This window comes from Mirounga angustirostris, unplaced genomic scaffold (genome assembly GCF_029215605.1).
Source record: "Mirounga angustirostris isolate CCGP_5_RB_7025 unplaced genomic scaffold, mMirAng1.0.hap1 SCAF_15, whole genome shotgun sequence".
NCBI lineage: Eukaryota > Metazoa > Chordata > Mammalia > Carnivora > Phocidae > Mirounga > Mirounga angustirostris.
In genome coordinates, this window is record NW_026991723.1 from 72,388,467 (window position 1) to 72,403,688 (window position 15,222).

General features: G+C 43.3%; 1 protein-coding gene across 1 annotated transcript; it reads left to right on the forward strand.

Moving 5' to 3' along the window:
- Nucleotides 1-2,545: 2,545 nt before the first annotated feature.
- On the forward strand, nucleotides 2,546-13,412 carry ZNF483 (zinc finger protein 483; the record flags this gene model as incomplete). Its single annotated transcript, XM_054509087.2, has 5 exons — nucleotides 2,546-2,963; nucleotides 5,581-5,669; nucleotides 6,585-6,711; nucleotides 7,095-7,190; nucleotides 11,029-13,412. Coding segments are annotated over 5 exons (2,274 nt in total), but the record flags the coding sequence as incomplete, so codon positions are not given.
- Between the last annotated feature and the right edge of the window lie 1,810 nt (nucleotides 13,413-15,222).

Genomic DNA, 15,222 nt, shown 5'->3' on the forward strand with positions numbered 1-15,222 from the left:
GAAATGCCAGACAGGTTGGAAGGGGAGGGAGAGCAAGGAGACCTTTGTGACTGGAGCAGGGAATTCTAGGAAGAGGTCAAGGAGGTTATGGGTGATCAGATTCTATCAAGCTTTGTAAGCCACTGTTAAAATTTGGGGTTTTACTCCAAGTGGAATGGGAAGCTCTTGCAGGGTTTTAAGCAGAGGAGGGACATAATCTGTTTTACGTTTTTAACCATCTCTCCGGCTGCAGTGTAAAGAATAGACAAGATTAGAAAAGTGCATTCAATAGGCTATTGCAATAATCCAGGGGAGGCATGATGGCGTTTTGGAGCATGGTGGCAGGTGTGAAAGTAATAAAATTAGTACTTGTTCAAATGCAACTTGCGGCATTAATTATGGCTTGCATTGAATGCATCACTAACATGCTTCTGCAATGGGTTTTCCCAGCCTGGATTTCAGGGAAGGATAGGCAAAGAAAGGAGGAGGGATGGTTTGAGGTTACCAAGGAGACCAAGCATCATAAATCTGAAAACCTGAGATGGTTGTAGGCCTTTAGGCCTCTGGCGCAGCAATAATTCTGTGGCCGAGCCCACCAGCCGTTTCCCAATGACCATGCGCAACAGGCCAGGTGGGAGCCTATGGAAAACACAGGACTTTAGCAAAGCGGGACAAACGCATTCCGGGAATCGTAGTTCTGCGCCTTTACGCAGGCGCAGTGGCCCCTCGCCGGCTTGCGCGCGCAGCTCCTGCAGGACCAGTTTCTAGAAGCTCATTGCGGTGGCGTTGGTCCTGACTGCGGGTGCTGATGCAGGTAGCGGTTGTCCCGGGCCCCTGATTTGGGGGCCGCGGCCAGCTCGCCGGCTCCAAGGATGCACCCGGGGCGGGGTGGGTAGGGGGTGGGTGGGGAGCCGAGCGACCTCACCATGCACTCCCGATGCCGCAGCTTCGGGGGGAGGTGGGCACTGTCCTCAATGACGGAGCTTTCCTCCATCCCTTCCCTGCGCCTATGGTCCTGCAACTTGGGTATGCGGACAGTTTGGGCGGGAAAATTCCTTGATGTGTGTGCGTGGGGGAAGGGAGCTTTGCGGTGACTGCAGGATGTTTAGCAGCATCCCTGGCTGTACCCGCCAGGTAGGTCTCAGTAGCGCTCCTCCTCTCCAGCCGCGATAACCAAAATGTCTTCAGCGCCCCCCTCCCTTTGAGAACTTCTTTCTGCCTGCGTCATATTTTCGCGGAGCCTCTCTTGTAGGCCCCCTGGAGACCGAGACGAGTGTCTTAGTCACCGCACAGCCCCAGGTGCTCAGCGCGGCGCAGGTACTCGGTAGGCGCCTAATATTTGGCGAAGGAATAAGTGACGTCATGCTTACGTGTGTGCCGGGCTCTGTGCTCGGAGGTGGGTAATTACTGGTGTAATAGTTGCAACAGGAGGAGAGTGTAGAGTGTGCTTTCACCTGCCGCATTGTAGCGCATCTCACTCAGGCTGTATTGTCATTTCCTGGGTGTTGTCTGAGGGTGGGGCCCCTGCCCGATCTGTCCACGCGTGTCTCCGTAGTGTCCTGGTGGTCAGTATTTGCAGAATGAAAGAACGCATGTAACACAGGATAGGCTCTGTGCAAGAGAGCACTGGGGGATCAGAGAAAGCTTTATACAAGAGGTGACAGTTGAAAGGAGTCAAGTTTTAGGGGATGAGTAGAAGTTTGGTAGGAGAGGGCAAGAAGGCGGCTTCCGAGGAGAGGGAACTGCTCAATGCAAAGGATGGAAGGGGATGGAGGGTGTGTGGGAATGGGGACATTTCTTCTTTCTGGCGGCCGCATCCATCGGGCAGCTAGAGCTCAAGAGGTGAGGTCTTCAGGGCAGGGTCTCTAGATCATCATGCATGGCCTCTGCATTTGAATTTTATCTTGGGACAAATGGGGGGAGGGTGATAGGACCCGGGTTTGCATATTAGAAGGAACCCTGGGGCTGCAGTCTGAGACTGGATTGAAGAAACCTGTACATGGGTAGTTTAAGAAGGATAGAATGGAGGGGTTCTTAAGAAATAAAAATGCCAGAACTTGGTTATTGATTATGTGAGAAATTTGAGAGGCAAATAGGAAATCAGGCTTGTGGGTTGAGCACCTGGAGGGAAATGGATGGCCCGTCACTGCAGCAGTTCGGGAGCTGATGAATAAATTTGTGACTGGATTTTCTTGTAGCCATGAGCCTTTTCTCATGTGTTTTGCTTATGAGGAGTATTTAAGTCAGAAGAAACTGTTTTCTTGGAGGGTATCTTTAATTACCGTTAAAATCTCCTCCACTTCTCACCTAGACCTTTAATGTAGCAGCTGGGCAGGGCAGTTCTAGGCCTCTGTGTATGTCTACATATATCTGAACCAAACCAAGAACAATGTTTTTAGGAGTAATAATTTGTTTTACTTAATATCTTCTATTTCTTGACAGTTTCTGCAAGACCATTAGCTGAATGTTTGGAACCCTTGATATTTTGCTGCCAATAGTGCCTGCTGGTGGACTGTACTGATAATTCAACTAGAGTCTAAAGGGAATTGGATTCCTCTGCTGATACACATTGCAAGCTGTAGTAGCCTTGAATAAGATGACAGCCATCTCCCCAGACCCTCAAACTCTGGCCTCAAGTGAACCAAGCAAGGTCCTGAGAATGGATACTCCTGGGGATCAAGAAGCTATCCTGAGAGGAGACAGTACTGACCCAGAGACTTTCAGACAGAGATTCAGATGGTTTTGTTACTCAGAAGTGACTGGACCCAGAAAAGCCCTAAATCAACTCTGGGATCTCTGCATTCAGTGGCTGAGACCAGACATCCACACGAAAGAACAGATTTTAGAGCTTTTGGTATTTGAGCAATTCCTGACCATTTTGCCTGGGGAGATCAGATTTTGGGTAAAGTCACAACATCCTGAGAGCAGTGAGGAAGTGGTGACCCTAATAGAGGATTTGACCCAAATGCTTGAAGAAAAGGAAGGTGAGATTTATAGATGGCAGGAGGATGAGGGAGCAATCTCCTCAAGGTGTGAAAGTAAACTCCTCCAAAGAAAGCAATTGATTGCTAAAAAGGAGTCTTTAAGTTTGGGGTTGAGACTGGCTTTGGATCAGCCCTACCATTTACTGTGTTATCTTGGGCAAGCTGTGTAACCCCTCGGAAACTTTTTTTTTTTTTTTAATCTATGGAAAGGGATTCCCATCTGCTTAGTCTTTTTTTTTTTTTTTATGTTAATCCCCATACATTACATCATTAGTTTTAGATGAAGTGTTCCATGATTCATTGTTTGTGCATAACACCCAGTGCTCCATGCAGAATGTGCCCTCCTCAATACCCACCACCAGGCTAACCCATCCTCCCACCCCCCTCCCCTCTAGAACCCTGTTTGTTTTTCAGAGTCCATCGTCTCTCATGGTTCGTCTACCCCTCCGATTTCCCCCGCTTCATTCTTCCCCTCCCGCTACCTTCTTCTTCTTTTTTTTTTTTTTTAACATATATTGCATTATTTGTTTCAGAGGTACAGATCTGAGATTCAACAGTCTTGCACAATTCACAGCGCTTACCAGAGCACATACCCTCCCCAGTGTCTATCACCCAGTCACCCCATCCCTCCCACCCCACCCCCCACTCCAGCAACCCTCAGTTTGTTTCCTGCGATTAAGAATTCCTCATATCAGTGAGATCATATGATACATGTCTTTCTCTTTTTGACTTATTTCAACATAATACCCTCCAGTTCCATCCACGTTGTTGCAAATGGCAAGATCTCATTCCTTTTGATGGCTGCATAATATTCCATTGTATATATATACCACATCTTCTTTATCCATTCATCTGTCGATGGACATCTTGGCTCTTTCCACAGTTTGGCTATTGTGGACATTGCTGCTATAAACATCGGGGTGCACGTACCCCTTCGGATCCCTACTTTTGTATCTTTGGGGTAAATACCCAGTAGTGCAATTGCTTAGTCTTTTATGAGGGTTAAACACGATAAGGTATAATACTAATTTCTTTCCTTGCAGCCTTGAGTAAAAGGGGATCTTAGAACACAGAAGAGAAGGAAATTACCTGCATATGTTTGGAGTCACAAGCATATCATCCAGGGCAGGCCTCAGCTTCTGCCTCCAGTGTGTGAGGAAAAAAGTTTTTATCTGTGATGATAGGAATGCATTCTGCACTGTTTGGCACTTCACATTAAGCATCTGAAATGTGAAGAGGGCAAATAAGGAATTGAATCTTAAATTTAAATAGCCGTATGTGGTGAGCAACTATGCTATTGGATGATGCAGTTCCACAGCATTGGGGAGGACAGCTGACTAACAGTTTTATGATTACATTATTATACATACACAAATGTATAAAATATAAACAGAATTATAACATATCATCATAAAATATTGATAAAAAGACTTTTAGCGTGGATAGCCCTTTGAGGGCATGCGGTCCAACTTTTATAAAATCTCTCTAATATGGGCGCCTGGGTGGCTCAGTTGGTTAAGCGACTGTTTTCGGCTCAGGTCATGATCCTGGAGTCCCTGGATCGAGTCCCGCATCGGGCTCTCTGCTCGGCAGGGAGCCTGCTTCTCCCTCTGACCCTCCCCCCTCTCATGTGCTCTCTCTCTCTCATTCTCTCTGTCTCAAATAAATAAATAAAATCTTTAAAAAAAAAAAAAAAACTCTCTAATATGCTACAGATGTCCCAAATACGTCTAGCAGATGAGCCAGCTCTCAATACATATGTGGGACAGTTTGTATTCAACCAAGAGTTCCCAGATAGGGAAATGGCATTTACCTCTGCAGAGTTAAATTGTGGCCACACAGCTAATTGGTATGTTCAACATCGGGGTTTCCTGTCTGACTTGTCTGTCAGGGCAACACGGTGCTTCTCCAAAATTAGGGCCTCTGTGCGGAAGCCCCTCGCAATAAAGAAGCTTGTGAATTGATCGCTGTAGCATTCTGTAAGAACGGTTTCCTCAAAAGAGTCCCTTCTAATTCCTGTTGATTGTCTAATCAATAAGCTGCCTAAAATTCTTTTCATAAGAAAGTAAAGCATGATTTAAAAAATACTTAACCCTTACCAGAAGAAGAGCTGTTGACATCTGAGGGTTTGTAATATATTTAGTTGATATGTTCAGGTTCCTGATTTTCCGGGTTTAGGCATCTGCTTGTGACTCCAGAAGAGGAGTGTGTTCCTGAGACCAGCTGGGTGCTTTCATTCAAAAAGTGACTCTCTGCAAGGCATTGTGCTAGGACTATGAAGAAAACAAATTAATAACATAGAACAAATATGCCGTTTTACCTTAATACAGCCTATGAATATTTTTAAAATACTATGCAAATAAAACATTAAAACTGTAGGTGTGTGGATTGAATGAAATCAATTATTGTGAGCTTAAGAATTGAAAGGCTATTTTATGGAGTAGGGGGGAAAGCTTCGATTTTAAAAAGAAAGTGTATGTGGCTTTTATCTCTGTTTTAAAAAGAGTGGGAAAAACTTAGTTTCTTCTGACCTTTTTCTCCAGAGAAACATGTATAAGATTTTCTAGTCTGAGGAATGCATTTGAAAGACTAGAGTGTTCTTTCCCCCCCTTCCTAGATCCAGTCTCTGAAGAGTCTGTTATTTCCCAAGAGGAGAACCCTGAAGAAAATAAAGTGGTTTCTGTCCTTCCAAGTACTGAGTCCCAGGTAAGCTTCCTTTCACTGGTTTTCATTCTTAAGTGAATACTTACTGAGCTCCTATGGAGTGGCATAAAGATAATAAAATAATGAAGACAGTTTCCTTCACATTCTTTGAACTCATTCTTCAGATGCTATTTTATTTCAGTTACCAGAATTTGTCACAAGTCTGACTCTAAGAAAAACAACAAAAAAAAGTTTACTGAAATTGTACAGTTATTCTTGATAAAATTAGTCAAGTAGAAATAGAATTATATTTCCTTAATACAATAAAAAAAACATCTCCAGCTGAATGGTATTGGAAAATAAAAAACAGCTCTCACGATGCCTGTAAGAAGATAAGGATGTCTAATCATGCTGCTGTTGATGAGTAGTTTTTGAATATTCTAGCCAATGCAGTAAGATAAGAAGGGAAGGAGTTTAGTATTGGTAAGAAAGAGACAAATGTGTGTTATTTGCCGATAACATGGTCTATTTGGAAAACCTCTGAGAATCAACAAGTACTGAAACTCATAATTGAGAAAAGTGGCTAGTTATAAGTTAATTAGAATAATTTATAACCAGTTACAAATCACTTAGAAAAAATTTTTTAAAGATTTTATTTATTTGAGAAAGAGCGCACGTGCGCACACGCATGCATGAGGAGGGGGGAGCTGCAGAGGGGAGGAAGAAGTCTCCTCACTGAGCTGGGAACCTGGGTCCGGCGCTCCATCCCAGGACCCTGGGATCATGACCTGAGCCGAAGGCAGACGCTCAACGACTGAGCCACCCAGGTGCCCTGAAAAAGAAAATTCTTATTCACAGTAGTAATTAATACCACTGTAGTAGACTGATAATGGCTGCCCAAAATGTGTCCACTTCTAATCCCTAGAACCCGTGAATGTTAATCCAAAGCAAAAAGACTGTATTTCATGTGTTTGTTAGGAATCCGTGACATTCAAGGATGTGGTGGTCAGCTTTTCCAGAGGAGAGTGGAGGAGGCTGGAGCCTTTTCAGAAGGAGCTCTATAAGGAAGTGCTACTGGAGAACTTTAGGAACCTAGAGTTTCTGGGTAAAGATATCTCTTTATGATGTAACGTATGAGCTGTACATCTTTTCATCCACCATTATTGAAAGATAAGTGCTATTAACTGTATTGGCTGGGCACGCAGGGGTGATCCGACTAATCCTAAAAACGGGTTCTGAAAATGTACTTTTCTGCAATGTTTCCCTCCCCCCCCAAAAAAAGTTTCTGCTTCATTGAACTGGAAATGTTGAGTATCATGTGCTGTCATCGAGGACATACCTTCCCCAGTTCCTCCTCATTTTCCAGGCTTGAGGTCTGTATTTGACAGCGTCTTCTCTTCCCTAGAGAACCAGAGGCTGTGCGTGAATGTTGGAACAGCTTCGCCCTCTGCAGAAACAGTCATTTTTTACTCTTTTCTCTATGAGCAGGCTTTCCAGTTTCCAAATTAGATTTGATTTCCCAGTTTAAGTGGGTTGAACTGCCATGGCTGCTGGAAAAAGAAATTTCAAAAGGCTCCAGACCAGGTAAGTTGGTGAAAAGCAAAGAAATTAAAACAGTTGCTTAACCAAGTCATTTGTGAAGAGCTTTTGAAATGTTGGGTGGGCTGGATGCTGAAATAGAAAGGTGATTAGAATAGACCCCTTGCCTTCCTGGAATATTCATTTTACTAGAGAGACCATTCACTTAGGTCCTCTGAGAAGTAGATGCCAAGACGTGGTTAGCTATGCCAGGGACTCACTGGGGAGTGAGGAAAGTGAACGAAAATGGGAGACCTGTCAGAGTGGGTGGGTGTAACACCTGTGAATGACGGAAGGAAGGAAGGAAGGCTGGGTAGGAAGTGTCTTAGAGTGAAGTGCAGTGTTCTATTTTTTTTTTTTTAAGATTTTATTTATTTATTTGAGAGAGAGAATGAGATAGAGAGAGAGCATGAGAGGGGGGAGGGTCAGAAGGAGAAGCAGACTCCCTGCTGAACAGGGAGCCCGATGCGGGACTCGATCCCGGGACTCCAGGATCATGACCTGAGCCGAAGGCAGTCGCTTAACCAACTGAGCCACCCAGCCGCCCAGTGTTCTATTTTTTAAAGATTTATTTGAGAGCGAGAGAGTAAGTGAGAGAGAGCATGAGTCGGGGCGAGGGGGAGAGGGAGAGGGAGAAGCAGACTCCCCACTGAGCAGGGAGCCCGACATGGGGCTCGATCCCAGGACCCTGAGATCACGACCTGAGCCGAAGGCAGACGGTTATGACTGAGCCACCCAGGCGCCTGAGGTGCCGTTTAAGAAAGTTTTGGCAAGGCCAAAGAAGAGTTCCCCAGCTGGAGTTGCGTATCAGGAGTCCTGTGTCTCTGGGCCTGCCCACGTGTCCCTGCTGTACTTGCCATTGACTAGGAGCCCCTGTGGGAAAGTGGCCTTGGCATGCATGCCTTGGTGGAGTCAGGGGGCAGCCACGGGGGCTAAGTAGGCACCGCAGAGTTGGCGATCTGAGCAGTGCGTTTCTGGGGATGCCATGATACGGCAATCAAAGCACACAGTGTTGGTAATGGGATGTATGCTGTACTAACACCCGCACAAGGAGCCGTGGGGAACGCAGGAGCTGTGGCTTACTTAACATTTAAGTTGAATCTTTTTTTTTTTTTTAAAGATTTTGTTTATTTATTTGAGAGAGAGAGAATGAGAGAGAGCACATGAGAGGGGGGAGGGTCAGAGAGAAAGGCAGACTCGCTGCTGAGCAGGGAGCCCGATGTGGGACTCGATCCCGGGACTCCAGGATCATGACCTGAGCCGAAGGCAGTCGCTTAACCAACTGAGCCACCCAGGCGCCCTTAAGTTGAATCTTGAAGGATAAGTAGGAATTCATCCAGCGGACAGCATGGAGAGTATAATCTCATTTTTGTTAAAAGGAAAAAAATGTACATATATGCGTATATATCTAAGTATATAAAATCTTTTTTTTTTTTTTTTAATTTGACAGAGGCACAGCGAGAGAGGGAACACAAGCAGGGGGAGTGGGAGCGGGAGAAGCAGGCTTCCCGCTGAGCAGGGAGCCCGATGCGGGACTCGATCCCAGGACCCCGGGATCCTGACCTGAGCCGAAGGCAGACGCTCAATGACTGAGCCACCCAGGCGCCCCGTGTCTAAGTATATAGATATAGATAGATTTTTTTAATGTCTGGAGAACATTCATGTTAATCTGGGTTATCTTTGAGGGATTACGTTTTTTCTTCATCCTCTTAAAATTTAACAATAAATATATATACAGTTAAAAAATAAGTTATTGCTTATATGTCAATACCTTGGTGTTTTGTTTTTTTTTTTTTAAGAGGAAAAACAGTAATTTCACTTAGCTTTATTCCATCTTAACCAAAGTCAATCATTTGGCTGTTTTCAGTTTGGGAACCCAAATAAGGGATATTAGTTTAATACAAATGGTATAAATACGCTCCCCTCTCCCGGAGAAGCATTATGTAGATGTACAACTTGTTTCAAAAGTTAATTTATAACAGACTGGAGAAAAACATAGACAAAGCAGAGTCGGTAACTATAATTTATAAAATACTTAAGCAAATCAGTAAGGAATGCTGAGTCTGTTAGAAAAATGGGTGAAGAACTTGAGCAGATAGCTGACAAAATTAAAAATAAGTAACAAAACTAAACTTTAAATTGCCGTGAACTTGGGGTGCCTGGGTGGCTCAGTAGGTTAAGTGTCTGCCTTTGGCTCAGGTCATGATCCCGGGGTCCTGGGATTGAGCCCCGCATCGGGCTCCCTGCTCCACAGGAAGCCTGCTTCTCCCTTTTCCACTCCCCCTGCTTGTGTTCCCACTCTCTGTGTGTGTCTCTCTGTCAAATGAATAAATAAGATCTTTAAAAATAAATAAATAAATAAATTGCTGCAAACTTGAAAAAAATGTTCCAAGTCATTGGACAACAATGAACTATACATTTAAAGCAACAGTACTGAGGCACCTGAGTGGCTTAGTTGATTAAGCCTCCAACTTTTGGTTTCGACTCAGGTCATGATCTCAGGGTTGTGAGATTGAGCCCCGCATTGGGCTCCACACTCAGCGTGGAGTCTGCTGGAGTTTCTTTTTTTTTTTTTTTTTAAAGATTTTATTTATTCATTTGAGACACAGAGATACAGAGAGAGAGAGCGCATGAGCAGTGGGAGAGGCAGAGGGAGAGGAAGAAGCAGACTCCCTGCTGAGTCAGGAGCCCGATGTGGGACTCGATCCCAGGACCCTGGGATCATGACCTGAGCCGAAGGCAGACACTTAACCATCTGCTGCTGGAGTTCTTTCACCCTCTCCCTCTACCCCTCCCCTGTGCTGACTCTCTAAAATAAATAAATCTTTAAAAAAATGCACAGAATTTTTAATAATGGTTAACTTCTGGGGAATAAAATATTGTGTTTTGTAGTTAACTCTTTAAAAAATAGTTCTATGAAAGTGATGGTGTGATCTCATGATTAAGAGCCAAGATGAATGATGTGGCTCAAAGTTCTGAGGGGAGTGTAAATAGAGTATGGTATTGGAGAAAGCTGTGGGGACTGTGGGACTTGAACCCAAGGCCCTAAGTGTTTGTGTTTGGGAAGGTGTGGTGGGATTGCATTTGAGGTAGGATGAAGACCGAAAGAATATGATTGAAAACACTAGTGTGGTCGGGACAGTGAATGGATCCTGATCAGAGTATCTTCATAAGGTTGACTGTGGTAACCTTAGAAAGTCTAGCGTAGGCGATGCTGCATGTCTGTGATGTGATTAACATTTTTTATAAACAGTGCTGTTTGGCTGCTTTGAGAAGCAGTTGGTGTAGGGATCAAAAGTATGGGCTTTGGTGTTAGAATAGATGAAAAATCTGTCGCTTACAACACGTGACTTTGGGCAAGCGACTTACACTCTGTGTGGGTAGTTGTCACATCCACAAAACAGGGATGATATCAGCACCTACTTTATTTTGGGTTGTTGTGAAGATTAAGGGAAATACAAGTAAAGTGCTTGATATGGGGCCTGGCGTTTACTAAGCATTCAATAAACGTTTGCACTGTTATTATTTGGAAAGAAAATAGATTGGATCTAGAGAAAATGAGTTTGGACCTATTACGGAAATTTGAAATGAGGGTGAGAACGTGTCTCTTTATTCTAACTATAAAGCACAAACTTTTCATTTTCCCCAATATTTTTCTTAACCCCTATATTTACCTAGTGTCTCTATATTATTTTTTCCTTCTCTGTTTCCTAAGATTCTGAAAATCGTCCAAGATATATTCATATTGTTTATAGTCATTTCTACCTCTCTTCCTGCCTCAGTCCCAAATAGGACAGCTTCCTGTATTGCAAACGGGACACATTGTATTTGTTATTTCTTTTAGAGGGTGAACCTAGAGGTGAACTGAAGGAATCCTCTCGAAATCAAGATGTTCTTCTGGAAGAATCAACTTTAGATAAAATAATAGAAAGATGCCTAATGGGTGCTAATTATGGCTTGATGGGAGAGTCCTGGAAACGTAGCAGTAAGGAATATTCGCAAGTCGCAGGCACACAAAAGAAAACTCATGGGAGAGTTAGTAAGGGTGAGGAATTTGACCCAGAAAAGAGCCCCTTTGGAAGTAATTTCAAGCAAACCTCGGAAATAATTAAACATCTGAGAGTCTACTTAAGGAAGAAATCTCGGAGGTATAATGAATGCAAGAAACCCTTCAGTTTTCATTCAGACCTTATTCTGAACCGCAAAGAACACACTGGAGAGAAGCCATGGAAATGTAATGAAGGCAGGAAAGTCTTAGGTCACTCTTCCTCCCTAACTGAACATCAGAAACATCAGAAAATGCATTTGGGGGGGAAGACCCAGAAGTGCACTAATTGTGGGATAGCCTTTACGCGGAGCTCATCCCTTAAGAGAAAAAACTCCTCTATGTGTGAAAAATGTTGGAAAAATTTAAATCAAGATGTAACCTCAGATAAAGATGAGGGAGCTGAGACGGGAGAGAAGACCCACAAATGTAGCAAATGTGGAAAAGCCTTTGGCTACAGTGCCTCACTGACCAAACATAGGAGAATTCACACAGGGGAGAAACCCTACATGTGCAATGAATGTGGAAAAGCTTTCAGTGACAGTTCATCTCTCACGCCACATCACAGAACTCACAGTGGAGAGAAACCCTACAAATGCGATGATTGTGGAAAAGCTTTCACCCTGAGTGCCCACCTCATCAAACATCAGAGAGTTCACACTGGAGAAAAACCCTATAAATGTAAAGAATGCGGGAGACCCTTCAGTGACAGTTCCTCTCTTATTCAACATCAGCGAATTCATACCGGAGAAAAACCCTACACGTGTAACAACTGCGGAAAATCCTTCAGTCACAGCTCGTCCCTTTCCAAACATCAGAGGATTCATACTGGAGAGAAGCCCTATAAATGCGGTGAATGTGGAAAAGCCTTTAGACAGAATTCTTGCCTTACTCGACATCAGAGGATCCACACTGGAGAAAAACCCTATTTGTGTAATGACTGCGGGATGACGTTCAGCCATTTTACGTCTGTCATTTATCATCAGAGACTTCATTCAGGAGAAAAACCCTACAAGTGTAACCAGTGTGAGAAAGCCTTCCCTACCCATTCACTCCTCAGTCGTCATCAGAGAATTCATACTGGCGTAAAACCGTATAAATGTAAAGAATGTGGGAAATCTTTCAGTCAGAGTTCATCTCTTAACGAGCATCATCGAATTCATACCGGAGAGAAGCCCTATGAATGTAACTACTGCGGAGCAACCTTCAGCCGGAGCTCAATCCTTGTAGAACACCTAAAAATCCACACCGGAAGGAGAGAATATGAATGTAACGAATGTGAAAAGACATTTAAGAGTAACTCAGGCCTCATCAGACATCGGGGATTTCATTCTGGAGAGTAATTCTTGAAATACAGTAAGGTGGGTTGGGGGGGTGTGTGTGTGTGGAATCTCATCACATTGTCCCTTATTAAAAACCCAGGGTGTAAACTACCACAGCATTAATCAGTAGCTACCACTCTAAAGGGTTGGCGGCTGGGAAAAACACTCTTTGTCACTTACCACTCTCCTTTGGTAGATCATAAGTAGGGTTGGTAAAGTCCCGTGGAAAGTGAAGAAAGCAGGATGAGATGGGCAATGGTTCTAAAAGGCCAAGTGCAGATTTAAAAAGCAAGAGGAGGTGCACGGGACCCACTGACGAACCTTTTTTCTTCAATAGATTTCCCTCTTCTAGCTTCTAGCAAGAACTGGTCTCAAGTCATAACCTAGGTTCTGGGTTCTGGCCCAGTTTGCCAGCCAGCTCACTATAACTTTGGGCACATCATTTGACTTTTCTAAATTTGAGTTTTCTTTACTGGTGGCACAAGGGGGGGGGGTGTCACGATTTCCAAGTTTACTTCCGATCCTCTCTGAAGCTGTGGGAATAAGTGAAACGCTTTTGGTTCATTGGAATTTTCAAGTTTCTCTAGTAGAAAAGCACTCATTTAAGATCCTGAACTGAGAATGCAGTATACTTGTTGAATGCCTCACACCGGAATCCCTAGAATATCAACAGGAACGAGTCGGTGGAGCTCACACGTGTGTGTCTTCAGGGAATGTTTTAACTGGACAAAGTACCCCAACCTGTTTTTCCCTCTGGGCTTTGACTGAGGGGATTAGGAATCTAGAGGGCATATGTTGGAACCATCTCAGCCATGAGAGTACCAGTCCTAGGAAAATGGGTTGGGGGCTGGGGAGGGGGGTGGTGGGGAAGGAAGCGGGTGCTGAAAATAGAGCTATTCTGGATGGACTACCTTTTGCAAAATAGAATTCTATTTTTTTAAAAGTTTGTTTATCCTAAGTACTGCCCCGTGTAATCGGAGTGCAAACGTTGTGTATGGCAAAGGTCACAAACTGAGATTGGGCCATTTGATATGTTTTGGTTGGTCTGCATGGTAAGGGGAGTGTGTGTGTGTGTGTGTGTGTGTGTGTGTGTATAACTAGTAGTCACCATTTAAAAATTAGATTTCATACCAAAAAAAAAAAGGCTTGCCTTGAAAAATTATATAATAGGGCTGACAACTGGCCCATATTTCAGTGGAGAAGTCAGCTGGTTTGGGCTAGCACCCCTGCCTTTACACAGGGAATCGACTCTTCTGCTGGCCAGGTTCTCTGATCTACAGGACCCGACTTACCCCACTATAGGAACTTGATACTATGGTCCCTTACCATCTGGAGAATACATATTCTAAAGTCTAAAGAGACGCCATTGATAGTAAAATTCAGGAAAAGAATGTAGAAATCCCACAAAATAACTTCTCAGTTAAGTGTTTTTTGTTGTGAAAATTAGACCTGAAAATAAGAGTGAGCAGATATTAGTGGATTATTTCTTACGATGAATCTCATTCATTGGTGGAGTGTGAATAATTTCTGACTGAAAAAGGCATTAAAACCCTGAGTCAGGTTTAGGTCTCAAGCCCTAGGGTTCTGGAGGCACCCTACTGATTGAACAATGGTACCAAAAAGTTCATAAGGTTGAAATTTGAGGTAGCTCCTATATACATGAGAACGAAAACAGAACAGTTTTGGCTTACGGAAGTGAAGAGATCCTTAATGCTGATGGGAGACTCAGCAGTATTTGCTGTGATTTAATGGGTGTAGGTTTGCAGTGCTACCTCTGGAAGGTTTCTTCCTTATACCTCCTCCCCCCAAAAAAGCTTGTAGTTCAGATATTGCTGTGTGGTAAATTGATCTGCATAGTTATTGCTAAATGAACCAACCAGAGACATTCTAGCCATGAAAGGAATATGGCTTAGAATCATTCATCTGGTCTTAAGTTTTTTTCCAAACATATATAAACCCTGATTTGTTTTTTTTTTTTTAAAGATACAATTTATAGAGAAATACGTAAAATTCTTGAGAAGAGGCTTCTTCCAGGATGTTTACTGGTTATAGCCTCCAGCATTTATATACCAGGACCAGTTGGGTATCTGGAACATAGTTTTTTTTTTAACAAGTTTATTGGGGTATAAATTACAGATAAAAGTCATTTCAATTATACAATTCAGTGACTTTTGGCATATTCACTGAGTTGCACAATCATCATAACCCATTTTTGGAACATTTTATAACCTAAGATCCCTCATGCCTGTTTCCAGTTAACCCCCATTCCTACACCTAGTCTCAGGCAATCACTCATCAGTTTACACTCTGTCTTGAGAGTTGCCTTTTCTGGACATTTTATACAAATGGGATCATGTGTGGTCTTGTGTTTTTCATTAACGTATTTTCTAAGTTCATGTTGTAGCGCATCAGGCCTTTTATTGTTAAATGATACCCTATTTTATGGGTATACCATATTTTGCCCATTCACCAGTTGAAGGACGTTGGGGTTGTTTACAGTTTTTGGCTGTTCAAAATAATGCTGCTTTGAACATTGATGAGCACGTCTTTCTGTAGACACATTTTCATTGTTCTTAGGTAGTGCCTGAGTGGCTGGCTCATAGGGTAAATTTTTGTTTAACTTTTTAGGAAATTGCCAAATTGTTTTCCAGGTGAGTACATCATTTTTCAG